Genomic DNA, 27,393 nt, shown 5'->3' with positions numbered 1-27,393 from the left:
TAATTAACCAATGCTGTGTGTTAATGAAGTAATGCTGTGTGTTAATGAAGTAATAAACCAATGATCCAATGCTGTGTGTTAATGAAGTAATTAACCAATGATGTGTGTTAATGAAGTAATGCTGTGTGTTAATCAACCAATGCTGTGTGTTAATGAAGTAATGCTGTGTGTTAATCATCCAATGCTATGTATTAATGAACCAATGCTGTATGTTAATGAAGTAATGCTGATTGTTAATGAAGTAATGCTGTGTGATTATGAAGTAATGCTGTGTGTTAATGAACCAATGCTGTGTGTTAATGAAGTAATGAACGAATGCTGTGTGTTAATGAAGTAATGAACCAATGCTGTGTGTTAATGAAGTAATGAACCAATGCTGTGTGTTAATGAAGTAATGAACCAATGATGTGTGTTAATGTTCTGCTCCTGCTACAGGTCATCCACAACACAACAAGGCCCCAGTCCTGTGTTTGAACCCACTTGGGATGCATCCTATTCACTATATAGTGCACTAGTTTCCACCAGAGTCCTGTGGGACTTGGACATTCTTACCTCTGACTTGGCAGCCATCAGCATGGTCCAGACTTTCTTCAGCTTCTTGGTCTTCCCCTGAGCCTCCTCCTGCAGACTGGAGTACTTCTCTTCCATGTCCAGACGCTCCGCCTGCATGGACGCCACAAACAAGACAGGGAGTTTTGGATTTCATTTCATTTATTTAATCATTAAAACGGGAACCTCATTAATTATCTCCATGTAGATACTAGTATGGTGCTGGAGATACTGAATCTGACGATAAAAGTGTGTAAAGTCTCCCTTGAACATAGGAGACTGCTCCGCCGGAGACAACAGAACATGCAGAAACGCCTGAAGGCTTTTCCCCCTGATGGAAACAAGATGGGAGTATTTTGGTATGTTATTAGAATCCCCATTAGCTGTTGCAAAAGCAGCAGCTCCTCTTCCTGGGGTCCAACACAGAACATGAACCATAATACAGAATGACATGAAACAGAACATCATTAGACAAGAACAGCTCTAGGACAGAACTATGTACATTTTTTAAAGATACTCTATTCCCTAATGAAGTAATGCTGTGTGTTAATGAAGTAATAAACCAATAATCCAATGCTGTGTGTTAATGAAGTAATTAACCAATGATGTGTGTTAATGAAGTAATGCTGTGTGTTAATCATCCAATGCCGTGTGTTAATGAAGTAATGCTGTGTGTTAATCATCCAATGCCCTAAGGTGAAATAAATAAATAAATATGTAGTTCACTGCTTCTGACCAGAGTCAGTTTGTAGCTTTTATTATGTTCAATTCCTCTGCTCATCGACAGATGCCATTGCCATTTTCAGGGAAAGCAAAGCAGGCACCTTATCTGAACTAGCAAGGTGCTGACTGGTGTGACTTAGTAGACTTTAAAGGCAGTGGTTTTCAAACTCTATCAGCATTTTCACCAGAAATTCTGGCAACCCCACCCCACCCAAAATGTAATGAGTACCTTAAAAATAATAATAATATATTTTTTTTAATGAATGACATCCTTAAAAATATATTTTAAAAATAAAATGAAAAAGTTAAATTACAAGAACCAATAAATACATTTACTCATCTTTCTCCACAACAACATAAATATATTGTCCCATAAAATAATCTGTAGTCTCAATTTTTTGTCCCTCCCCCAACATAGGGCTCTAGTCAAAAGTAGTGCACTATGTAGGGAATAGGGTGCCAGTTGGACATGGGACAGTTGTTTATACGTTATGACTCATTTCGTTTCCCAATATGCTGGGCATATGCCATGTCACCAAAATATCACCCCTCATCAGCGTCACTTATCACTGAGAATCAACCCCGCTCAAACAGTCAGAGGAAGTGTAGTGGTGAGTATTTTGATGCAGAAATGAGACATGTCAGATGAGCAAGGGGAGTTAACCACTAAGCCATATATGTATTTACAACTCTTCAGTTGTCTGAACAACGACCCTGGCTACCCTCTACCATGTACTGTAGATTATATCCTATTCTGTGATAGAACTGCTTCTCCTCCAGGTGAGTTGATGGTACAGTGCCTTCAGGAAGTATTCACACCCCTTATCTTTCTCCAAATGTTCTTGTGTTACAGCCTAAATAAAATAAAACATAATTCCACCTTGACATTATGGGGTATTTATTTGACCTTTATTTAACCAGGCAAGTCAGTTAAGAACAAATTCTTTTTTTCAATGACGGCCTAGGAACAGTGGGTTAACTGCCTGTTCAGGGGCAGAACGACAGATTTGTACCTTGTCAGCTCAGGGATTTGAACTTGCAACCTTCCGGTTACTAGTCCAACGCTCTAACCACTAGGCTACCCTGCCGCCCCGTATTGTGTGTAGGCCAGTGACACAACAATCTAAATTTGATATATTTCAAATTCAGGCTGTAACAACTAAAACATGGAAACCGTAAAAGGGTCTGAATACTTTCTGAAGGCCACTGTGATACAGTGTGTAAGATGGTATACCTCCTTCTCCTCTAGCTCTCTGCGGAGCTGCTCAGCCCTCCTGCGTCTCTCCTCTAACTCATTGTTAGACTCCTGCAGTAGTTTCTCCTGCTCCTCAGCCTTGGCCAGGAGGTCCACTCCTCCTACGATCACCTTCTTCTCCAGGGCTGACAGCTTCTCCAGCAGCAGGTGATGCTCCTGCCTGGGGGAAGGTGGTTAGAGGTCAGGGCTCAGTAGATCTGAAAATAGCTTTAGTAGGCTAGATGGAGTTTCTGACATATTCCTTATACCCTTCTAGAGGTCTCTGATCGACAAGAGGGCATCCATCTTCAACCATGATTTCTGGAAAACTTGGGAACTTAGGGAATGTTTGTAACCCCAGACTCACTGCGCTTTGAGGAGATCCTTCTCTCTCTTCTCCAGTTCTGCCCTGGCCTTGTTCCTCTCCTCCTCCTCCATGTCCAGTGTGGCTTCTAGCTCCTTCCTCTCCTCCTCGATCTTCGCCTGCATCTCCACCATCTTGTCAGGAGAAACCTTCTTCTTCTTCCCTTTAATAATATTAATATTAATAATAATAATAATAATAATAATAGTGATCATCATTTATTTGACTTATAGAAGCATCCCCCAAGTCCACAGCCACCATCAAATCAAATGTTATTAGTCACATGCGTCAAATACAACAGGTGTAGACCATACAGTGAAATGCTGAATACAACAGGTGTAGACCATACAGTGAAATGCTGAATACAACAGGTGTAGACCATACAGTGAAATGCTGAATACAACAGGTGTAGACCATACAGTGAAATGCTGAATACAACAGGTGTAGACCATACAGTGAAATGCTGAATACAACAGGTGTATAACCTTACAGTGAAATGCTGAATACAACAGGTGTAGACCATACAGTGAAATGCTGAATACAACAGGTGTAGACCATACAGCGAAATGCTGAATACAACAGGTGTAGACCATACAGTGAAATGCTGAATACAACAGGTGTAGACCATACAGCGAAATGCTGAATACAACAGGTGTAGACCATACAGTGAAATGCTGAATACAACAGGTGTAGACCATACAGTGAAATGCTGAATACAACAGGTGTAGACCATACAGTGAAATGCTGAATACAACAGGTGTAGACCATACAGTGAAATGCTGAATACAACAGGTGTAGACCTTACAGTGAAATGCTGAATACAACAGGTGTAGACCATACAGTGAAATGCTGAATACAACAGGTGTAGACCATACAGTGAAATGCTGAATACAACAGGTGTAGACCATACAGTGAAATGCTGAATACAACAGGTGTAGACCTTACAGTGAAATGCTGAATACAACAGGTGTAGACCATACAGTGAAATGCTGAATACAACAGGTGTAGACCATACAGTGAAATGCTGAATACAACAGGTGTAGACCATACAGTGAAATGCTGAATACAACAGGTGTAGACCTTACAGTGAAATGCTGAATACAACAGGTGTAGACCATACAGTGAAATGCTGAATACAACAGGTGTAGACCATACAGTGAAATGCTGAATACAACAGGTGTAGACCATACAGTGAAATGCTGAATACAACAGGTGTAGACCATACAGTGAAATGCTTACTTATGAGCCCCTAACCAACAATGCAGTTAGATTTTTTACAGTGGAAAACCGGTACACGAGTCAATGTGCCGGTTAGTCGAGGTAATTGAGAGTCAATGTGCCGGTTAGTTGAGGTAATTGAGAGTGCATGTAGGTACACGTAGATGATAACATCTATGCATGGATGTTTCTTAATGCCGTGTCATTGTTTTAGTTCCCACCACCTCAATCCACCCACTAAGGGTGGAAGTTCCCCCTAGGTACAGAATGCTGATCTAAGATCTGCATCTCAGGGCGAACATCACCCTACACCCAACCCAGTCTGATTCGTAGGTTTGCTTAGACAGCACTAGTCTGATTCCAGATCTGTTTGTGCTTATCTTGCCAACTCCTATGGTTGTTGTCACACTGTGCACAAACAGACCTGGGACCAGGCTAAGACAACACATCATATTACAACGGCCAATTAGTCAAATATTAGATTTAATACACTCTCAACGTGTTAGATAGTAGCTGCTCTTCTACAGAGCAGTAAAAACAGTATCGACATGAATTAGCTCCTTGATGAGACAGCAGTCAGTACTTTCTGGAGAAGATATTCAATCAGATTAAGAGCAGGAAGTTGAAGGGTGATTTTAAAAGAACCTCTGTGTATGTCCCAACTGACACCCTGTGCCCTTTATAGTGCACTACATTTGCACAGAGCCCTATGAACCCTGGTCAAAAGTAGTGCACTACCCTATGAACCCTGGTCAAAAGTAGTGCACTACCCTATGAACCCTGGTCAAAAGTAGTGCACTACCCTATGAACCCTGGTCAAAAGTAGTGCACTACCCTATGAACCCTGGTCAAAAGTAGTGCACTATAAAGGGAACAGGGTGCCATCTGAGAACCGGTTGCTAGACAAAGTGCAGGCCTCAGGCCTTCTAACTTAAGATCAGGGCAGTTATTTCCTCTTCAAGCACGTCTCTCTCTCAGAGACATGGAGACGTACGTGGTGTCTCTCTCTCAGAGACATGGAGACATACGTGGTGTCTCTCTCTCAGAGACATGGAGACATACGTGGTGTCTCTCTCTCAGAGACATGGAGACATACGTGGTGTCTCTCTCTCAGAGACATGGAGACGTACGTGGTGTCTCTCTCTCAGAGACATGGAGACATACGTGGTGTCTCTCTCTCAGAGACATGGAGACATACGTGGTGTCTCTCTCTCAGAGACATGGAGACGTACGTGGTGTCTCTCTCTCAGAGACATGGAGACATACGTGGTGTCTCTCTCTCAGAGACATGGAGACGTACGTGGTGGGAAAGACCTTGACAGACAGAGTGGCAGTACAGTAGAGAGAACCTTCATTCATATTGACTGACCGACTCAGCCATAGATTTCATTCCGTTGACGATGTATTTATTTATTTTTCGCTTTAAAAGCTGGTTCAATTACATTAGTTTGATCATTTAAAAACATTCTATAGTTCACTGAAAGACATTGCAAATATAACCTGGTCCCAGATCTGTCTGACAACCAGAGTAAATAAGTTGCCTGGGCACATACAGATCCAAGACCAGACCAGAGACATTGGTTGTATCCCAAACGGCTCCTTAACTATTTTGTGCACTACTTTTGACTCGGGCCAAAAATGTGGAGAATAGGGTACAGTTTGGAACACAGCCATTGATTGTGGTCAGTTGAGAGTTATTTATCTATAGAGGATGTTTTGGCACCAACCTCTGTCTTCTTGTATTAAGAGGAGAATAGCGAGTCAGAGTCAAACAGGAAGCATTTTGCACCAGCAGGAGAAAGAAGAGATTACACAGTGAGCTGGAACAGTCTTATAGATTCTACAGAGAGGAGGCACAGACACACCCAAACAGAGAGACAGAACGAGATAAAGGGAGAGATAAACCGACAGAGGGAGAGAGGCAGACAGACAGAACGAGGGAGAGACAGACAAATTGAGACACAGAAACCCAGTAGTAGTGTTGATATAGTGGTTAGAAAGACATGTAGCAGTAGTGTTTATATAGTGGTTAGATAGACATGTAGCAGTAGTGTTGATATAGTGGTTAGATAGATTGACATGTAGCAGTAGTGTTGATATAGTGGTTAGATAGACATGTAGCAGTAGTGTCAGCTGAGACATCATCCTTCTTAGGTTCAACTCTATCCCCCCCAGTCAGTCTAGCACCAACCAACTTCTGTGAAACCATCTTCCATGTACAATATGACTTACAGCCAGCAATACAATGAAGGTTGTAGAAAGCAGTTTGTATTGCTGTTTGTAGAGGCGTTTGGGCTGGGTACCTTCTACCTATAGGACTGGCAGGACAGGCTGGGTACCTTCTACCTATAAGACTGGCAGGACAGGCTGGGTACCTTCTATCTATAGGACTGGCAGGACAGGCTGGGTACCTTGTATCTATAGGACTGGCAGGGCCGGCTGGGTACCTTCTATCTATAGGACTGGCAGGACAGGCTGGGTACCTTCTATCTATAGGACTGGCAGGGCCGGCTGGGTACCTTCTATCTATAGGACTGGCAGGGCCGGCTGGGTATCTTCTATCTATAGGACTGGCAGGATGGGTACCTTCTATCTATAGGACTGGCTGGGTACCTTCTATCTATAGGACTGGCAGGATGGGTACCTTCTATCTATAGGACTGGCAGGGCCGGCTGGGTACCTTCTATCTATAGGACTGGCAGGGCAGGCTGGGTACCTTCTATCTATAAGACTGGCAGAGCAGGCTGGGTACCTTCTATCTATAAGACTGGCAGGGCAGGCTGGGTACCTTCTATCTATAGGACTGGCAGGGCAGGATGGGTACCTTCTATCTATAGGACTGGCAGGGCAGGATGGGTACCTTCTATCTATAGGACTGGCAGGGCAGGATGGGTACCTTCTATCTATAGGACTGGCAGGGCAGGATGGGTACCTTCTATCTATAGGACTGGCAGGGCAGGATGGGTACCTTCTATCTATAGGACTGGCAGGGCAGGATGGGTATCTTCTATCTATAGGACTGGCAGGGCAGGCTGGGTACCTTCTATCTATAGGACTGGCAGGGCAGGCTGGGTACCTTCTATCTATAAGACTGGCAGAGCAGGCTGGGTACCTTCTATCTATAAGACTGGCAGAGCAGGCTGGGTACCTTCTATCTATAAGACTGGCAGGGCAGGCTGGGTACCGTCTATCTATAAGACTGGCAGAGCAGGCTGGGTACCTTCTATCTATAGGACTGGCAGGGAGACTGGGTACCTTCTATCTATAGGACTGGCTGGGTACCTTCTATCTATAGGACTGGCTGGGTATCTTCTATCTATAGGACTGGCTGGGTACCTTCTATCTATAGGACTGGCTGGGTACCTATCTATAGGACAGGCTGGGTACCTATCTATAGGACAGGCTGGGTACCTTTTATCTATAGGACTGGCAGGGGGAGGCATGCAGGCAGGGGAGGTTAACATTAGGACTGGCAGGACGGGCAGGCAGGGGAGTTTAACATTAAGAAGGGGTAGTTGGTTAGCCTGTTCCTGATGTATACAGGCTCCTCAGAGTAGGTGTTGATCTAGGAGCAGGTCCCCTTGTCCATAAAAGCATTATGATATAGGCCTAAAAGCCAAAACAGATCCTAGATCAGCACTCTCAACTCGGAGATGCTTTGTGAATACAGTCCCTGGAACATATTAACTAGCAGTTGGTGGTAGGGTTGGTAGTGCAGACAACAAGCTGCTCCCACTCACTAGTCTGAGCCTGGGGTTTCTCCTCAGTGGTCTGTGCCTCTATAGAGGAGTCTGAGCTACTGATGCTGCTGCCACTGCCTGCAACACAGAGTAGAGTAGACACTCAACAGGGACACGTCAAACACAGAGAGAGATGGAGAGAGGGGGGGGGGGGGGCGATGGAAGGATGGGGAGAGAGAGAAAGAGAGAGGAGAAAGAGAGGAAGATCAGGGGATGGGATCCTGTAAAAAGAGCAACAAACCTGTAGCCAATCAGCCTAGAGGTCAATCCTAAATGCTTTATATAACCTGTAGCCAATCAGACTAGAGGCCAATCCTAAATGCTTTATATAACCTGTAGCCAATCAGCCTAGAGGACAATCCTAAATGCTTTATACAACCTGTAGCCAATCAGCCTAGAGGCCAATCCTAAATGCTTTATATAACCTGTAGCCAATCAGCCTAGAGGACAATCCTAAATGCTTTATACAACCTGTAGCCAATCAGCCTAGAGGCCAATCCTAAATGCTTTATACAACCTGTAGCCAATCAGCCTAGAGGTCAATCCTAAATGCTTTATATAACCTGTAGCCAATCAGCCTAGAGGACAATCCTAAATGCTTTATATAACCTGAAGCCAATCAGCCTAGAGGCCAATCCTAAATGCTTTATACAGCCAGCGACATTTAGCAAGGCATGGAGAGTGGATGCACACACACTAGGGCTGGGAGAGTGGATGCACACACACTAGGGCTGGGAGAGTGGACGCACACACACTAGGGCTGGGAGAGTGGATGCACACACACTAGGGCTGGGAGAGTGGATGCACACACACTAGGGCTGGGAGAGTGGATGCACACACACTAGGGCTGGAGAGTGGATGCACACACACTAGGGCATGGAGAGTGGATGCACACACACTAGGGCTGGGAGAGTGGATGCACACACACTAGGGCTGGGAGAGTGGATGCACACACACTAGGGCTGGGAGAGTGGACACACACACACACTAGGGCTGGGAGAGTGGACGCACACACACTAGGGCTGGGAGAGTGGATGCACACACACACTAGGGCTGGGAGAGTGGATGCACACACACTAGGGCTGGGAGAGTGGATGCACACACACTAGGGCTGGGAGAGTGGATGCACACACACTAGGGCTGGGAGAGTGGATGCACACACACTAGGGCTGGGAGAGTGGACGCACACACACTAGGGCTGGGAGAGTGGATGCACACACACTAGGGCTGGGAGAGTGGATGCACACACACTAGGGCTGGGAGAGTGGACACACACACACTAGGGCTGGGAGAGTGGACGCACACACAATAGGGCTGGGAGAGTGGATGCACACACACACTAGGGCTGGGAGAGTGGATGCACACACACTAGGGCTGGGAGAGTGGATGCACACACACTAGGGCTGGGAGAGTGGATGCACACACACTAGGGCTGGGAGAGTGGATGCACAGACACTAGGGCTGGGAGAGTGGACGCACACACACTAGGGCTGGGAGAGTGGATGCACACACACTAGGGCTGGGAGAGTGGATGCACACACACTAGGGCTGGGCGATATTACTTTCATTTGAATGTATATTTTAGTTCCATGTTCCACACGCCTGAATAACAAGAATCGATGTTAAAAAAAAACACCAATAGGGAAGTTAAAATTTCAACTCTTCAAATTGCAGGCAGATTTGTAACCAAAGGGGCATTTTCATAGACAGATCAGTGACTATTGCAAAAACGCAGATTCAACTATTTTGATAAAATAATGAAATTATTAGTGGGTCTGATGGTTCTGGAAGGCTTATAAATCGTGAATTCATCAGATTATTGCTGACTGTTTGAAATGCGGTCTATTTGACTTCAATTGTACAACAAAGTTAATTTTGAGAAAACATTCAAACAAATCATGCCATCTTGTCATGGCATGGAGTCTACAAGGTGTCCACTCTCCCAGCCCTAGTGTGTGTGCATCCACTCTCCCAGCCCTAGTGTGTGTGCATCCACTCTCCCAGCCCTAGTGTGTGTGCATCCACTCTAAACATTCAGAGCGTCCCCCTCAGAACAGCCTCAATTTGTCATGGCATGGAGTCTACAAGGTGTCCACTCTCCCAGCCCTAGTGTGTGTGCATCCACTCTCCCAGCCCTAGTGTGTGTGCATCCACTCTAAACATTCAGAGCGTCCCCCTCAGAACAGCCTCAATTTGTCATGGCATGGAGTCTACAAGGTGTCCACTCTCCCAGCCCTAGTGTGTGTGCATCCACTCTCCCAGCCCTAGTGTGTGTGCATCCACTCTAAACATTCAGAGCGTCCCCCTCAGAACAGCCTCAATTTGTCATGGCATGGAGTCTACAAGGTGTCCACTCTCCCAGCCCTAGTGTGTGTGCATCCACTCTCCCAGCCCTAGTGTGTGTGCATCCACTCTAAACATTCAGAGCGTCCCCCTCAGAACAGCCTCAATTTGTCATGGCATGGAGTCTACAAGGTGTCCACTCTCCCAGCCCTAGTGTGTGTGCATCCACTCTCCCAGCCCTAGTGTGTGTGCATCCACTCTAAACATTCAGAGCGTCCCCCTCAGAACAGCCTCAATTTGTCATGGCATGGAGTCTACAAGGTGTCCACTCTCCCAGCCCTAGTGTGTGTGCATCCACTCTCCCAGCCCTAGTGTGTGTGCATCCACTCTAAACATTCAGAGCGTCCCCCTCAGAACAGCCTCAATTTGTCATGGCATGGAGTCTACAAGGTGTCCACTCTCCCAGCCCTAGTGTGTGTGCATCCACTCTCCCAGCCCTAGTGTGTGTGCATCCACTCTAAACATTCAGAGCGTCCCCCTCAGAACAGCCTCAATTTGTCATGGCATGGAGTCTACAAGGTGTCCACTCTCCCAGCCCTAGTGTGTGTGCATCCACTCTCCCAGCCCTAGTGTGTGTGCATCCACTCTAAACATTCAGAGCGTCCCCCTCAGAACAGCCTCAATTTGTCATGGCATGGAGTCTACAAGGTGTCCACTCTCCCAGCCCTAGTGTGTGTGCATCCACTCTCCCAGCCCTAGTGTGTGTGCATCCACTCTAAACATTCAGAGCGTCCCCCTCAGAACAGCCTCAATTTGTCATGGCATGGAGTCTACAAGGTGTCCACTCTCCCAGCCCTAGTGTGTGTGCATCCACTCTCCCAGCCCTAGTGTGTGTGCATCCACTCTAAACATTCAGAGCGTCCCCCTCAGAACATCCTCAATTTGTCATGGCATGGAGTCTACAAGGTGTCCACTCTCCCAGCCCTAGTGTGTGTGCATCCACTCTCCCAGCCCTAGTGTGTGTGCATCCACTCTAAACATTCAGAGCGTCCCCCTCAGAACAGCCTCAATTTGTCATGGCGTCTACAAGGTGTCCACTCTCCCAGCCCTAGTGTGTGTGCATCCACTCTCCCAGCCCTAGTGTGTGTGCATCCACTCTAAACATTCAGAGCGTCCCCCTCAGAACAGCCTCAATTTGTCATGGCATGGAGTCTACAAGGTGTCGTAAGCGATCCACAGAGATGCTGGCCCATGTTGATGCCAATGCTTCCCACGGTTGTGTTAAGTTGGCTGGATGTCCTTTGGGTGGTGGATCATTATTGATCCACACGGGAAACTGTTGAGTGTGAAAAACCCAGCAGCGTTGCACATCTTGACACAAACCGCCTGGCACCTACAACCATACCTTGTTCAAAGGCACTTCAATATTTTGTCTTGTCCATTGACCCTCAATGGCTCACGTACACAATCCATGTCTCAATGTTTGAAAATCTGATTGAACCGGATTTAAGTGGATTTAACAAGTGGCATCAAAAAGGGACCATATCTTTCACCTGGTCAGTCTATTTCATTAAAAGGGACCATATCTTTCACCTGGATTCACCTGGTCAGTCTATTTCATTAAAAGGGACCATATCTTTCACCATATCTTTCACCTGGATTCACCTGGTCAGTCTATTTCATTAAAAGGGACCATATCTTTCACCATATCTTTCACCTGGATTCACCTGGTCAGTCTATTTCATTAAAAGGGACCATATCTTTCACCTGGATTCACCTGGTCAGTCTATTTCATTAAAAGGGACCATATCTTTCACCTGGATTCACCTGGTCAGTCTATTTCATTAAAAGGGACCATATCTTTCACCTGGATTCACCTGGTCAGTCTATTTCATTAAAAGGGACCATATCTTTCACCTGGATTCACCTGGTCAGTCTATTTCATTAAAAGGGACCATATCTTTCACCTGGATTCACCTGGTCAGTCTATTTCATTAAAAGGGACCATATCTTTCACCTGGTCAGTCTATTTCATTAAAAGGGACCATATCTTTCACCTGGATTCACCTGGTCAGTCTATTTCATTAAAAGGGACCATATCTTTCACCTGGATTCACCTGGTCAGTCTATTTCATTAAAAGGGACCATATCTTTCACCTGGTCAGTCTATTTCATTAAAAGGGACCATATCTTTCACCTGGATTCACCTGGTCAGTCTATTTCATTAAAAGGGACCATATCTTTCACCTGGATTCACCTGGTCAGTCTATTATAAAAGAACAGGTGTCCTCTGTGTATATTGTGAATCGTCCATAAGTAAATAAATCAAATATATATATATTTTTAGGTCATATCACCCAGCCCTAATACACTAAATAATGTACAGTGCAGGACAATAGCATCTCATGTAAAACTAAGAGCACAAAGACTACATCCAGACAGTTTACTGATCAGGTCACATGACCAAGAACAACTGTCAAGGCACTAGCTATACCACGATAGAACGAGTATCAGGAGGTCCCAATAAATAAAGTAATACTTTGAGAATGATGACTGAACGATCATTCGGATGTGTACAGCGCCTTCAGACAGTATTCACACCCCTTTTCCACATTTTGTTGTTGTCACAGTCTGAATTTTTAAATGGACTAAATTGATATTTGTTGTCACTGGCCTACACACAATACCCCATAATGTCCAAGTGGAATTATGTTTCTCAGAAAGTTTTACAATTTAATTTAAAAATGAAAATCTGAAATGTATTGAGTCAATAAGTATTCAACCCCTTTGTTATGACAAGCCTAAATAAGTTCAGGAGTAAAAATGTGCTTAACAAGTCACATAATCAGTTGTATGGACTCACTCTGTATAATAGTGTTTAACATGATTTTTGAATGACTACATCATCTCTGTACCCCATATATACAATTATCTGTAAGGTCCCTCAGTCAAGCAGTGAATTTCAAACACAAATTCAACCACAAAGACCAGGGAGGTTTTCCAAATCCTCACAAAGAAGGGCACCTATTGGTAGATGGGTAAAAAAAAAAAAAGCAGACGTTGAATATCCCTTTGGGTGAAGTTATGAATTACACTTTGCATAAAGTAACACTGCAAAAACTGTGGCAAAGCAATTCTCTTTTTGTCCTGAATATAAAGTGTTATGTTTGGGGGCAAATCCAATACAACACATTATTTTTTATTTTATTCCACCTTTATTTAACCAGGTAGGCTAGTTGAGAACAAGTTCTCATTTACAACTGCGACCTGGCCAAGATAAAGCATAGCAGTGTGAACAGACAACACAGAGTTACACATGGAGTAAACAATTAACAAGTCAATAACACAGTTGAAAAAAATATAGTCTATATACAATGTGTGCAAAGGGCATGAGGAGGTAGGCAAATAATTACAATTTTGCAGATTAACACTGGAGTGATAAATGATCAGATGGTCATGTACAGGTAGAGATACTGGTGTGCAAAAGAGCAGAAAAGTAAATAAATATAAACAGTATGGGGATGAGGTAGGTAAATTGGGTGGGCTATTTACCGATAGACTATGTACAGCTGCAGCGATCGGTTAGCTGCTCAGATAGCAGATGTTTGAAGTTGGTGAGGGAGATAAAAGTCTCCAACTTCAGCGATTTTTGTAATTCGCTCCAGTCACAGGCAGCAGAGAACTGGAAGGAAAGGCAGCCAAATGAAGTGTTGGCTTTAGGGATGATCAGTGAGATACACCTGCTGGAGTGCGTGCTACGGGTGGGTGTTGCCATCGTGACCAGTGAACTGAGATAAGGCGGAGCTTTACCTAGCATGGACTTGTAGATGACCTGGAGCCAGTGGGTCTGGCGACGAATATGTAGCGAGGGCCAGCCGACTAGAGCAGTGGTGGGTGGTAAAAGGTGCTTTAGTTACAAAACGGATGGCACTGTGATAAACTGCATCCAGTTTGCTGAGTAGAGTATTGGAAGCTATTTTGTAGATGACATCGCCGAAGTCGAGGATCGGTAGGATAGTCAGTTTTACTAGGGTAAGTTTGGCGGCGTGAGTGAAGGAAGCTTTGTTGCGGAATAGAAAGCCGACTCTAGATTTGATTTTAGATTGGAGATGTTTGATATGAGTCTGGAAGGAGAGTTTACAGTCTAGACAGACACCTAGGTACTTATAGATGTCCACATATTCAAGGTTGGAACCATCCAGGGTGGTGATGCTAGTCGGGCGTGCGGGCAGCGAACGGTTGAAAAGACTGCATTTGGTTTTACTAGCGTTTAAGAGCAGTTGGAGGCCACGGAAGGAGTATTAGTGAGTACCACTCTCCATATTTTCAAGCATAGTGGTGGCTGTATCATGTTATACTGTAGGTAATTGTTATGCTTGTAACCCTTAAAACCGGAGACTGGAAATGGAATGGAGCTAAACACAGGCAAAATCCTAGAGGAAAATCTGGTTCAGTCTGCTTTCTACCAGACACTGGGAGATGAAGTCACCTTTCAGAAGGACAAGAACCTAAAATACAAGGCCAAATCTACACTGAAGTTGTTTACCAAGAAGTCAGTGATTGTTCCTGGATGGCCAAGTTCATTTTTTTCTTCTTAAATCAGCTTGAAAATCTATGGCAAGATTTTAAAATGGTTGTCTAGTAACGACCGACTTCATATTTGACAGAGCTTGAAGAATTTTGAAAAGAATAATGGTCAAATATTGTACAATCCAGGTGTGCAAAGCTCTTAGAGACTTACCCAGAAAGACTCACAGCTCTTAGAGACGTACCCAGAAAGACTCACAGCTGTAATCACTCTTAGAGACTTACCCAGAAAGACTCACAGCTCTTAGAGACGTACCCAGAAAGACTCACAGCTGTAATCACTCTTAGAGACTTACCCAGAAAGACTCACAGCTGTAATCACTCTTAGAGATTTACCCAGAAAGACTCAGCTGTATTCACTCTTAGATACTTACCCAGAAAGACTCACAGCTGTAATCACAGCCAAAGGTGCATCTTCAAAATATTGACTGAGGGGTGTGAATACTTATGTAAATGAGATACAGAACTATTTCATTTTCAATAAATGTGGAAACATTTCAAAAGTCATGTTTTCACTGTCATTATGGGGTATTGTATATAGATGGGTGAGAGAAAAACATATTTAATCCATTTTGAAAAAGGGTGTAAATACATTGAAGGCACTGTAAGTGTGAACAGTTTCACAGATTCATATTTTCCACCTTTTGTCATACATAAAGGGCAGATGCCATGGTTTACTCTCTCTCTATCTCTCTCTCTCTCTCTCTCTCTCTCTCTACACATTTTCTAGGTACTTTTAGTGCGATTATTTAGAAAAGGGGACGCTGACTCATTGTAGTCATCAGGAAATAAGCCCACATTAAATAATCATGACAAACATCTCGCTGACAACTTTTAGGGCCAATATGTTTTACATGTGGGAGGGTTAACCCTTTGATGATAGCATCAACCACAAATGGTTAAGATAAGTGTATGTAGAAGCATTCATGCATCAGCTTTCCCCCCCTCTCAGATTGCATCTTTCTGCTGTTTCCATAAACAAACCCCAACTTCTCTGAAACATATTTTATTCATATATTCCGTTTTTAAAAAGCAACATGGGGACTGGGGAACAGTCCTCTGCTGCATCCCAAATAGCATCCTGTTCCCTATATAGTGGACTCCTTCTAACCAAAGCCCAGTACAGTTCAGAAGCAAAGGGCCCTTCACAGAGAACTAGTACCCTTCAAAGTAGCCTAGTGAACTTCATAAGGAGCCAAAGTACTATTAGCACACTCCTGTTGGGAGAGAGGGAGAACGGGGCCCCTTACCTCTCCGCTTGCTTCGTCCCTCTCTTCCCTCGTCATCTCCTTCATCCATCTCTTCTGATCCACTGCCCTCTGACCCGGAGATCTCTTCCCCTGGAACAGCAGAACAGAATTCAGTTCTAACTCTCCTTAAACCCTTAGTGCAGGCTAACTCTCCTTAAACCCTTAGTGCAGGCTAACTCTCCTGAAACCCTTAGTGCAGGCTAACTCTCCTGAAACCCTTAGTGCAGGCTAACTCTCCTGAAACCCTTAGTGCAGGCTAACTCTCCTGAAACCCTTAGTGCAGGCTAACTCTCCTGAAACCCTTAGTGCAGGCTAACTCTCCTGAAACCCTTAGTGCAGGCTAACTCTCCTGAAACCCTTAGTGCAGGCTAACTCTCCTCAAACCCTTAGTGCAGGCTAACTCTCCTCAAACCCTTAGTGCAGGCTAACTCTCCTCAAACCCTTAGTGCAGGCTAACTCTCCTCAAACCCTTAGTGCAGGCTAACTCTCCTCAAACCCTTAGTGCAGGCTAACTCTCCTCAAACCCTTAGTGCAGGCTAACTCTCCTCAAACCCTTAGTGCAGGCTAACTCTCCTCAAACCCTTAGTGCAGGCTAACTCTCCTCAAACCCTTAGTGCAGGCTAACTCTCCTCAAACCCTTAGTGCAGGCTAACTCTCCTCAAACCCTTAGTGCAGGCTAACTCTCCTCAAACCCTTAGTGCAGGCTAACTCTCCTCAAACCCTTAGTGCAGGCTAACTCTCCTCAAACCCTTAGTGCAGGCTAACTCTCCTCAAACCCTTAGTGCAGGCTAACTCTCCTTAAACCCTTAGTGCAGGCTAACTCTCCTTAAGCCCTTAGTGCAGGCTAACTCTCCTTAAGCCCTTAGTGCAGGCTAACTCTCCTTAAGCCCTTAGTGCAGGCTAACTCTCCTCAAACCCTTAGTGCAGGCTAACTCTCCTCAAACCCTTAGTGCAGGCTAACTCTCCTCAAACCCTTAGTGCAGGCTAACTCTCCTCAAACCCTTAGTGCAGGCTAACTCTCCTCAAACCCTTAGTGCAGGCTAACTCTCCTGAAACCCTTAGTGCAGGCTAACTCTCCTGAAACCCTTAGTGCAGGCTAACTCTCCTGAAACCCTTAGTGCAGGCTAACTCTCCTGAAACCCTTAGTGCAGTCTAACTCTCCTGAAACCCTTAGTGCAGGCTAACTCTCCTGAAACCCTTAGTGCAGGCTAACTCTCCTGAAACCCTTAGTGCAGGCTAACTCTCCTGAAACCCTTAGTGCAGGCTAACTCTCCTGAAACCCTTAGTGCAGGCTAACTCTCCTGAAACCATTAGTGCAGGCTAACTCTCCTGAAACCCTTAGTGCAGGCTAACTCTCCTGAAACCCTTAGTGTAGGCTAACTCTCCTGAAACCCTTAGTGCAGGCTAACTCTCCTGAAACCCTTAGTGCAGGCTAACTCTCCTGAAACCCTTAGTGCAGGCTAACTCTCCTGAAACCCTTAGTGCAGGCTTACTAGAACGTTTCTCCATTAAGCATGCCTTTCAGTCTAAGACTAGGAAACAAGAAATTTGCCCTTAAAGTCTTTGGACCCAATCCTAACTTGAACACAGAAGTGTGTTTGTCATATTACAACTCCTGTCCCAAATGAAGACAGCATCAATAGAGAGGACCACTAACTGACCTTCTTGGAGTTTCTTCCTAAGCTCTTCGATCTCCTTCTGGAACTGCCGTAGCAGGGCATCCTTGGGGTCTTCATTGATCCGGGCTTTGTTCTTGATGTTCTTGGCCCGGTTTGCGTAACGCAGCGTGCTGATGGTCTCGTCATAGTTGTAGTCCGCTGGGCCGATGTTCGCACACTGACAGTGGAGAAGGTTTATGACAATACATATCACGACAGAGCAAAACCTTTCTATGAGAGAACAGCAAGGAACGAGAGCTCGGTAGACATCTAAATAAATGTCATATTTGTATATTTATTTATAATAGTGTTCTAATTTGATTCCAGTTGGATGTAAGTTGCTATTTAATCTAATATATCTCCAGGCAATAAGACTGATAAATAGCTAACAAAATAGATACACCGACTGAGTTAAGCTTGTATCTTTATTGACCTTTTATTACTGCCCTGTCTCTAAACACACTCACAGGGTCGTATACGCACACTCACAGGGTCGTATACGCACACTCACAGGGTCGTATACGCACACTCACAGGGTCGTATACGCACACTCACAGGGTCGTATACGCACACTCACAGGGTCGTATACGCACACTCACAGGGTCGTATACGCACACTCACAGGGTCGTATACGCACACTCACAGGGTCGTATACGCACACTCACAGGGTCGTATACGCACACTCACAGGGTCCTACACACGCACACTCACAGGGTCGTATACGCACACTCACAGGGCCCTACACACGCACACTCACAGGGTCGTATACGCACACTCACAGGGCCCTACACACGCACACTCACAGGGTCGTATACGCACACTCACAGGGTCGTATACGCACACTCACAGGGCCCTACACACGCACACTCACAGGGCCCTACACACGCACACTCACAGGGTCGTATACGCACACTCACAGGGTCGTATACGCACACTCACAGGGTCGTATACGCACACTCACAGGGTCGTATACGCACACTCACAGGGTCATACACGCACACTCACAGGGTCGTATACGCACACTCACAGGGCCCTACACACGCACACTCACAGGGCCCTACACACGCACACTCACAGGGCCCTACACACGCACACTCACAGGGCCCTACACACGCACACTCACAGGGCCCTACACACGCACACTCACAGAGCCCTACACACGCACACTCACAGGGTCCTACACACGCACACTCACAGGGTCGTATACGCACACTCACAGGGTCGTATACGCACACTCACAGGGTCGTATACGCACACTCACAGGGTCGTATACGCACACTCACAGGGTCATACACACACACTCACAGGGTCATACACACACACTCACAGGGTCATACACGCACACTCACAGGGTCGTATACGCACACTCACAGGGTCGTATACGCACACTCACAGGGTCGTATACGCACACTCACAGGGTCATACACACACACTCACAGGGTCATACACGCACACTCACAGGGTCGTATACGCACACTCACAGGGCCCTACACACGCACACTCACAGGGCCCTACACACGCACACTCACAGGGCCCTACACACGCACACTCACAGGGCCCTACACACGCACACTCACAGGGCCCTACACACGCACACTCACAGGGCCCTACACACGCACACTCACAGGGCCCTACACACGCACACTCACAGGGCCCTACACACGCACACTCACAGGGCCCTACACACGCACACTCACAGGGCCCTACACACGCACACTCACAGGGTCGTATACGCACACTCACAGGGCCCTACACACGCACACTCACAGGGCCCTACACACGCACACTCACAGGGCCCTACACACGCACACTCACAGGGCCCTACACACGCACACTCACAGGGCCCTACACACGCACACTCACAGGGCCCTACACACGCACACTCACAGGGCCCTACACACGCACAGGGCCCTACACACACACTCACAGGGCCGTACACGCACACTCACAGGGTCGTACACGCACACTCACATAGCCCTACACACACACACAGGGCCCTACACACACACACACACACAGGGCCCTACACACACACACACTCACAGGGCCCTACACACACACACACAGAGCCCCCCACACACACACAGAGCCCCCCACACACACACAGAGCCCCCCCCCCACACACACACACACACAGAGCCCCCCCACACACACACACAGAGCCCCCCCCACACACACACACACACAGAGCCCCCCCCACACACACACAGAGCCCTACACACCCACAAAGGGCCCTACACACTCACACAGGGACCTACACACTCACACAGGGACCTACACACTCACACAGGGACCTACACACTCACACTCCATCATCTTATCACTCACACTTATATCATGTTGCCTAGTTCCCTTACCCATATACATATCTACCTCCATCAATCCTGTATCCCTGTCCCCTTACCCTTACTTATTTTCCACCATAATTTGCAAATAAATTCATTAAAAATCCTACAATATGATTTTCTGGATTTTTTTTTCTCATTTTTTCTGTCATAGTTGAAGTGTACCTATGATGAAAATTACAGGCCTCTCTCATCTTTTTAAGTGGGAGAACTTAAACAATTCGTGGCTGACTAAATACTTTTTTCCCCCACTGTATCTACCTCCATCATTCCTGTATCCCTGTCCCCTTACCCCTAAACATATCTACCTCCCTGTCCCCTTACCCCTATACATATCAACCTCCATCACTCCAGTATCCCTGTCCCCTTACCCCTATACATATCTACCTCCATCACTCCAGTATCCCTGTCCCCTTACCCCTATACATATCAACCTCCATCACTCCAGTATCCCTGCACATTGTAAATATGGTATGGAACTGACTCTGTATATAGTATGGTATTAACTGACCCTGTATATAGTATGGTATTAACTGACCCTGTATATAGTATGGTATTAACTGACCCTGTATATAGTATGGTATTAACTGACCCTGTATATAGTATGGTATTAACTATCCCTGTATATAGTATGGTATTGAACTGACCCTGTATATAGTATGGTATTGAACTGACCCTGTATATAGTATGGTATTGAACTGACCCTGTATATAGTATGGTATTGAACTGACCCTGTATATAGTATGGTATTGAACTGACCCTGTATATAGTATGGTATTGAACTGACCCTGTATATAGTATGGTATTGAACTGACCCTGTATATAGTATGGTATTGAACTATCCCTGTATATAGTATGGTATTGAACTGACCCTGTATATAGTATGGTATTGAACTGACCCTGTATATAGTATGGTATTGAACTGACCCTGTATATAGTATGGTATTAATTGACCCTGTATATAGTATGCTATTGAACTGACCCTGTATATAGTATGCTATTGAACTGACCCTGTATATAGTATGGTATTGAACTGACCCTGTATATAGTATGGTATTACCTGACCCTGAATGTACACTGCTCAAAAAAATTAAGGGAACACTAACATAACACATCCTAGATCTGAATGAATGAAATATTCTTATTAAATACTTGTACATAGTTGAATGTGCTGACAACAAAATCACACAAAAATTATCAATGGAAATCAAATTTCTCAACCCATGGAGGTCTGGATTTGGAGTCACACTCAAAATTAAAGTCGAAAACCACACTACAGGCTGATCCAACTTTAATATAATGTCCTTAAAACAAGTCAAAATTAGGCTCAGTAGTGTGTGTGGCTTCCACGTGCCTGAAAGACCTCCCTACAACGCCTGGGCATGCTCCTGATGAGGTGGCGGATGGTCTCCTGAGGGATCTCCTCCTCTCTGGACTAAAGCATTCGCCAACTCCTGGACAGTCTGTGGTGCAACGTGGCATTGGTGGATGGAGCGAGACATGATGTCCCAGATGTGCTCAATTGGATTCAGGTCTGGGGAACGGGCAGGCCAGTCCATAGCATCAATGCCTTCGTCTTGCAGGAACTGCTGACACACTCCAGCCACATGAGGTCTATATGCACCAGCATATGGTCTCACAAGGGGTCTGAGGATCTCATCTCGGTACCTAATGGCAGTCAGGCTACCTCTGGCGAGCACATGGAGGGCTGTGCGGCCCCCCAAAGAAATGCCACCCCATACCATGACTGACCCACCGCCAAACCGGTCATGCTGGAGGATGTTGCAGGCAGCAGAACGTTCTCCACGGCGTCTCCAGACTCTGTCACGTCTGTCACATGTGCTCAGTGTGAACCTGCTTTTATCAGTGAAGACCACAGGGCGCCAGTGGCGAATTTGCCAATCTTGGTGTTCTCTGGCAAATGCCAAACGTCCTGCACGGTGTTGGGCTGTAAGCACAACCCCCACCTGTGGACGTCGGGCCCTCGTACCACCCTCATGGGGTCGGTTTCTGACCGTTTGAGCAGACACATGCACATTTGTGGCCTGCTGGAGCTAATTTTGCAGGGCTCTGGCAGTGCTCCTCCTGCTCCTCCTTGCACAAAGGCGGAGGTAGCGGTCCTGCTGCTGGGTTGTTGCCCTCCTATGGCCTCCTCCACATCTCCTGATGTACTGGCCTGTCTCCTGGTAGCACCTCCATGCTCTGGACACTACGCTGACAGACACAGCAAACCTTTTTGCCACAGCTCGCATTGATGTGCAATCCTGGATGAGCTGCACTGCCTGAGCCACTTGTGTGGGTTGTAGACTCCGTCTCATGCTACCACCAGCATTCAAAAGTGACCAAAACATCAGCCAGGAAGCATAGGAACTGAGAAGTGGTCTGTGGTCACCACCTGCAGAACCACTCCTTTATTTGGGGTGTCTTGCTAATTGCCTATAATTTCCACCTGTTGTCTATTCCATTTGCACAACAGCATGTGAAATTTATTGTCAATCAGTGTTGCTTCCTATGTGGACAGTTTGATTTCACAGAAGTGTGATTGACTTGGAGTTACATTGTGTTGTTTAAGTGTTCCCTTCATTTTTTTGAGCAGTGTAGTATGGCATTGAACGGAGTCTGTTTATACGATAGTACTGAAATTACCCTGTATATAGTATGGTATTACCTGTCCCTGTATATAGTATGGTATTGAACTGAGCCTGTATATAGTATGGTATTGAACTGAGCCTGTATATAGTATGGTATTAACTGACCCTGTATATAGTATGGTATTACCTGTCCCTGTATATAGTATGGTATTGAACTGAGCCTGTATATAGTATGGTATTGAACTGAGCCTGTATATAGTATGGTATTACCTGACCCTGTATATAGTATGGTATTACCTGTCCCTGTATATAGTATGGTATTGAACTGAGCCTGTATATAGTATGGTATTGAACTGAGCCTGTATATAGTATGGTATTGAACTGAGCCTGTATATAGTATGGTATTACCTGACCCTGTATATAGTATGGTATTACCTGTCCCTGTATATAGTATGGTATTGAACTGAGCCTGTATATAGTATGGTATTGAACTGAGCCTGTATATAGTATGGTATTGACCTGACCCTGTATATAGTATGGTATATAGTATGGTATTAACTGACCCTGTATATAGTATGGTATTGAACTGAGCCTGTATATAGTATACTTACTTACTTATTGTGTTCTTCATATTTCTCTGATGTGTTTTTTCTAGATTTACATTGTTGGGTTCTGAGTTGGCAAGAAAGGCATTTCACTGTGCATGTGACATTAACTTGAAACTAACGAGTCATTGCTACCATTGACACTAATGGGGTGTACCCATAGCATTAAAGCAGCAGGAAGTGTTGTTATAGTTACCATCATGGTCTTGGAGTTTCCCCCCAGTGAGTCCTGCAGCAGGCGGGTGAGTTTGGAGTTCCTGTAGGGGACGTGGGTGCTCTTCCCGTCCACCAGAGCGGAGATGACGTTACCCAGCGTGGACAGAGACAGGTTGATCTTAGTGGCCTCTTTCAGCCGCTGGCCCGTCGCTCCTGTCTTCCCCTGACGCTCAGAACCCTGGGAGGGGACAGGGGACAGTGTGGTGGGTTAACTGGTGTTTTTATGTTTTCTTTCGTTTGCTATGTGGGGGGGGGGGGGGGGGGGTGAGACAGAGGGAGAGACAGAGAGACAGACAGAGACAGAGAGACAGACAGAGACAGACAGAGAAAGACACAGAGAGACACAGACAGAGAGAGAGAGTCAGAGAGACAGACAGAGACAGACAGAGGGGCCGCACCTTATAAAGCCACAGATGCATTTCTATTCCACAATAAATGTAGAACACGCTCAACATGCCTTACTGACTTCCCCTAGCGGCCTTTAAAAACTCATCATTGGAGTCAAAATGTTCATAAAAGTCCTGTATTGAAATTAGAATTAGAATTCCCATTGCAGAGACTAAGAAGACCCAAGGCAGAGAAATGTATGAAAGTAATCTATACAGATTATGTTCTTATATCTCAAAAAACAGTTACCAATCATTTTCTTACTCCCGAAAAAGCATCAAGTTTCCTCTATGGGTGATTCCATCTGTTGAGAAAAATGATATTTTTAATTCTTCATGTGACTTCCTTACCGCCAGATCCACTAAGTGGAGTTTTCCCATGCGTACGTGCTGGTCTCCATCCACACCCTTCTCGCTGCACTCGATGGTGATGGTGAAGATGGCATGAGAGCGAGAGCTGTGTTCATTCATGTTGGTGGAGCCAACCGAGCCTGGGTGGGATAAAGAACACTTTCAGAAACGTCAAATTCATCAGAATGCATTTTCTTGGTCACACTTCCATGAGTGTGGTATAACCTTTATTCAAGCAGGAAAAGACCCTTGAGGCTATTTTATTTATTTTACCTTTATTTAACTAGGCAAGTCAGTTAAGAACAAACTCTTATTTTCAATGACGGCCTAGGAACAGTGGGTTAACTGCCTGTTCAGGGGCAGAACGACAGATTTGTACCTTGTCAGCTCGGGGGTTAGAACTTGCAACCTTCTGGTTACTAGTCCAACGCTCTAACCACTAGGCTACCCTGCCGCCCCATAAACCTCTTTTGTGAGGGGGGGCCTTGCAAATGGTATAAATTCTCATGAATTTGAATGCTTAGAACACTTATAAAATGTTTAATGTGAAACTTTACGGTTCTTGTGCCCCATTGTCATAATCCGGTCCATGTCATCAGCGTTGTTCACCACATAACCAGACAGGTCCTTGATGTAAACACCCACATCAGGCCTCTCCTTCACCTGGCGGTCACACCAACACAAAGCAATGACATGAGTTAGGAGCCGGCAATACTCTCTAATTCCTCTTATACATTCATATCTTAAGTTCCCTCCTGGGAACCAACAACGTTATCATGCTCATCTGTATTAGAAACTAAGAAGTGAATTATGAGAGGTTTAAATCGTCTATAGTTCCCTTAACAGAGAACATTCCACAGTCATGTGCTATGTCCTGTTGTCTCCTTTCAGGAACCAACGACATTGATGTATTATTGACAAACCAATGGAGATTAGTTATGATAAAGAAATCATCTTTAGTTCCCTTTCTGGGCCCCTAGTATGGTGTAATGTCCTGTTCTGTCCTTCACGGAACCAACAACGTTATCATACTCTACTTTATCATTTGGTCACTGTGGTCTTCAAATCAAATCCAACCAATAAACTACTACCTAGCGCCAGGGTTTAGTGCCTTATATTATTGTATGGTTAATCTAACGAACGATCATAATTATGGGTCATGTTCTTCATTTCTACAGCATTGTCATACAGCTACTTCTTGCTAAATGAATGGGATGTTTATTCTGAGAAGCATGTCATGTCATATCCTCTTACCTCTAGCCTCTGCATCTGGTCCTTCCCCAGCAGGTCCCTCACTTCTTCATTGTAAATCTCCAGATAAGAGACGCGAACTAAGAACCTGCAGTTGACCGGAAAGCTACTTATTTCAGATCAACCTTCAACTGAGAGACAGTGAGCAACAAGCGTGTCAAAAACAGTGGCGGTCTTTTTTTTCTTATATGCCTAAGAATGTTCCCGTTTACATTGACTCCAACCAGTGTCTTAACCAGAGTTGCGTGATTGAGGCATTTTGCTCTCCTAGGGGCTGAAAGGAATAAGTCAAGTCAGTCTTATCATGTTGCATCAAACAATTGCCAATAAACTAGTATTGTTTCATTGTTTTTGCCTGTTTGTGTTAAATGTCCTTACCGGGTGTCGCCCTCTGCTTTGGCGATGTGGCCGAACACATGAGCAAAGGAGTTGGGGATTATTCCTCGGAGCTCTGGTACTGCCCTCACTCCCTCCATGGTGAACGTCTTTCCTGTCCCTGTCTGTCCGTACGCGAAGATGGTCCCTGGAGTAAACACAGGCTCAGTATTAAAACACTAAGGAGGCGGTTCCCCAGCCAGATTGAGGCTAGTCCTGGACTAAAACGCATCCATGGAGAACATCTACTAGGCTTAATCTGTGTCTGGGAAACCGCCTCCTCGTGGTGGATGGAACAGAAACACCCCTAATCTGAATACACACTGACAGCACACATCACTACAACTGAATGGAGGCTATCACTTATAAACAATGGTGGAGGAGCGGGGGGGGGGGGGGGGGGGGGTTCTGCTAAAAAGGTATTCACAAAAGCCATTGTCAGTCAGTCAACACATGCAGTTGTATCGTTTTACATGGCGTGTCAGCAACAGCAAATTGGGAAAAGCGTTTCCATCATTCAGATCATTTCAAATCCTCTCTGCATTTACCATTGTAACCCTCTAATACTGAGTCTATGATGGGGCGAGCTGTAAGATTGTAAACGTCCAGCTGTTTGCTGTCTGGTCCGAACACCGTGTCAAATGTGAAGGTCTTGGGGGGTTCGTGGGTGGTCTCTAATTTGTTGACGGTTATGGTCCCTCGGTTCTCATCCACACTGACGGCCTGCTTGTGGCCCATACTCCTCTCCTTCTGGTTCAGCGGTCGACATCGCACAACCACTTTGACGTTGTCCATGACTTCCGGCTTGTCAGATTTGTCCATCTTGTTGCTCTGCAAAGGGGAATAACTATGCATGATGCCAGCCACCTAGTAGCTACGTGATGTCAGAGCCGATGGCTCAGCATGATGTCATGTAATGCAATATGAAAACACTGCTCATAGCTAACGTTATTAACCTCACCACAGCAAAGGGAGAGATCAAACTGGCTGGCTAACTTGTCTCAATGAATTCAGTTAGCAAGCTAACATTACAGTACAGCTAACGTTAGCAAAGATAGTTAGTTAGGTAGCTAATTAACTGTCAAGATAGTTGAAACATCTAGTCGCTAGTTCAATGGATGACCAATCAATACGTGCTGGCACGTAGCTAGTTAGTTAGCTGGTTCGCTATACTGCAATGTATTGCATGCAAGGAAGCTAATGTTAGCATGTTAACTAACCAGCTGCAGCATCGCTATGCACAACGAATAAAACGTAGTAACACAACAACTTGGCTGGAAGAGCTTGTTGCATCCTAGTTTTAACGTGGCTACATCTCTATAAAATATAATTACGCTGGTCTAAAAACAGATTGGAAATAGCTAATGCTAACTCATCCAAAACACAAGACGAAGCTAACTATAGCAAGGTAAGGTAGTTAGCATCACATCAAAAAAAAGAAGGGAGGACCCCTCTGAAAAACACAAATACAGAGAAATACAAAAGAGACCACTTACCGGCATTTTAAGACTTCAGTTTTGATTATTAAATCATATGAGACAAAAGCAAACGCGTTTTGATGGTTTGATGGAAGTTTTTATCTTATCAAAATGAGTTAGATGCCAATGCTGTGCCCATTTTCTCCAATGCTGATAACGTTTGTTGTCACATTGAATCTGCGGCTGCGC

General features: G+C 45.2%; 1 protein-coding gene across 7 annotated transcripts in view; it reads right to left on the bottom strand.

Annotated features, from left to right (window-relative positions):
- LOC109879494 (kinesin-like protein KIF3A) overlaps nt 1-27,392 on the bottom strand; it is a 32,223-nt gene extending 4,831 nt beyond the window's left edge. Inside the window, exons 1-14 of one of the 7 annotated variants that reach the window (XM_031789632.1) lie at nt 27,223-27,392; nt 26,275-26,557; nt 25,730-25,874; nt 25,355-25,439; nt 24,658-24,763; nt 24,101-24,240; nt 23,344-23,541; nt 17,610-17,784; nt 15,949-16,038; nt 7,829-7,906; nt 5,816-5,824; nt 2,874-3,033; nt 2,507-2,687; nt 553-663 (exon numbers count right to left, since the gene is read on the bottom strand). In XM_031789632.1, the coding sequence (XP_031645492.1) occupies nt 553-663; nt 2,507-2,687; nt 2,874-3,033; nt 5,816-5,824; nt 7,829-7,906; nt 15,949-16,038; nt 17,610-17,784; nt 23,344-23,541; nt 24,101-24,240; nt 24,658-24,763; nt 25,355-25,439; nt 25,730-25,874; nt 26,275-26,557; nt 27,223-27,228 (1,767 nt within the window). In that variant the 5' untranslated portion in view covers nt 27,229-27,392. Of the gene's footprint in view, nt 1-552; nt 664-2,506; nt 2,688-2,873; nt 3,034-5,815; nt 5,825-7,828; nt 7,907-15,948; nt 16,039-17,609; nt 17,785-23,343; nt 23,542-24,100; nt 24,241-24,657; nt 24,764-25,354; nt 25,440-25,729; nt 25,875-26,274; nt 26,558-26,946; nt 27,052-27,222 lie in introns of those variants that run through there. The other 6 variants (XM_031789630.1, XM_031789631.1, XM_031789633.1 and 3 more) reach the window with 6 other exon arrangements.
- Nucleotide 27,393: the final 1 nt, after the last annotated feature.

This window comes from Oncorhynchus kisutch, linkage group LG15 (genome assembly GCF_002021735.2).
Source record: "Oncorhynchus kisutch isolate 150728-3 linkage group LG15, Okis_V2, whole genome shotgun sequence".
Classification (NCBI taxonomy): Eukaryota; Metazoa; Chordata; class Actinopteri; order Salmoniformes; family Salmonidae; genus Oncorhynchus; species Oncorhynchus kisutch.
Note: the sequence above shows the minus strand (reverse complement) of the source record. Positions and strands in the feature narration are given on the sequence as shown.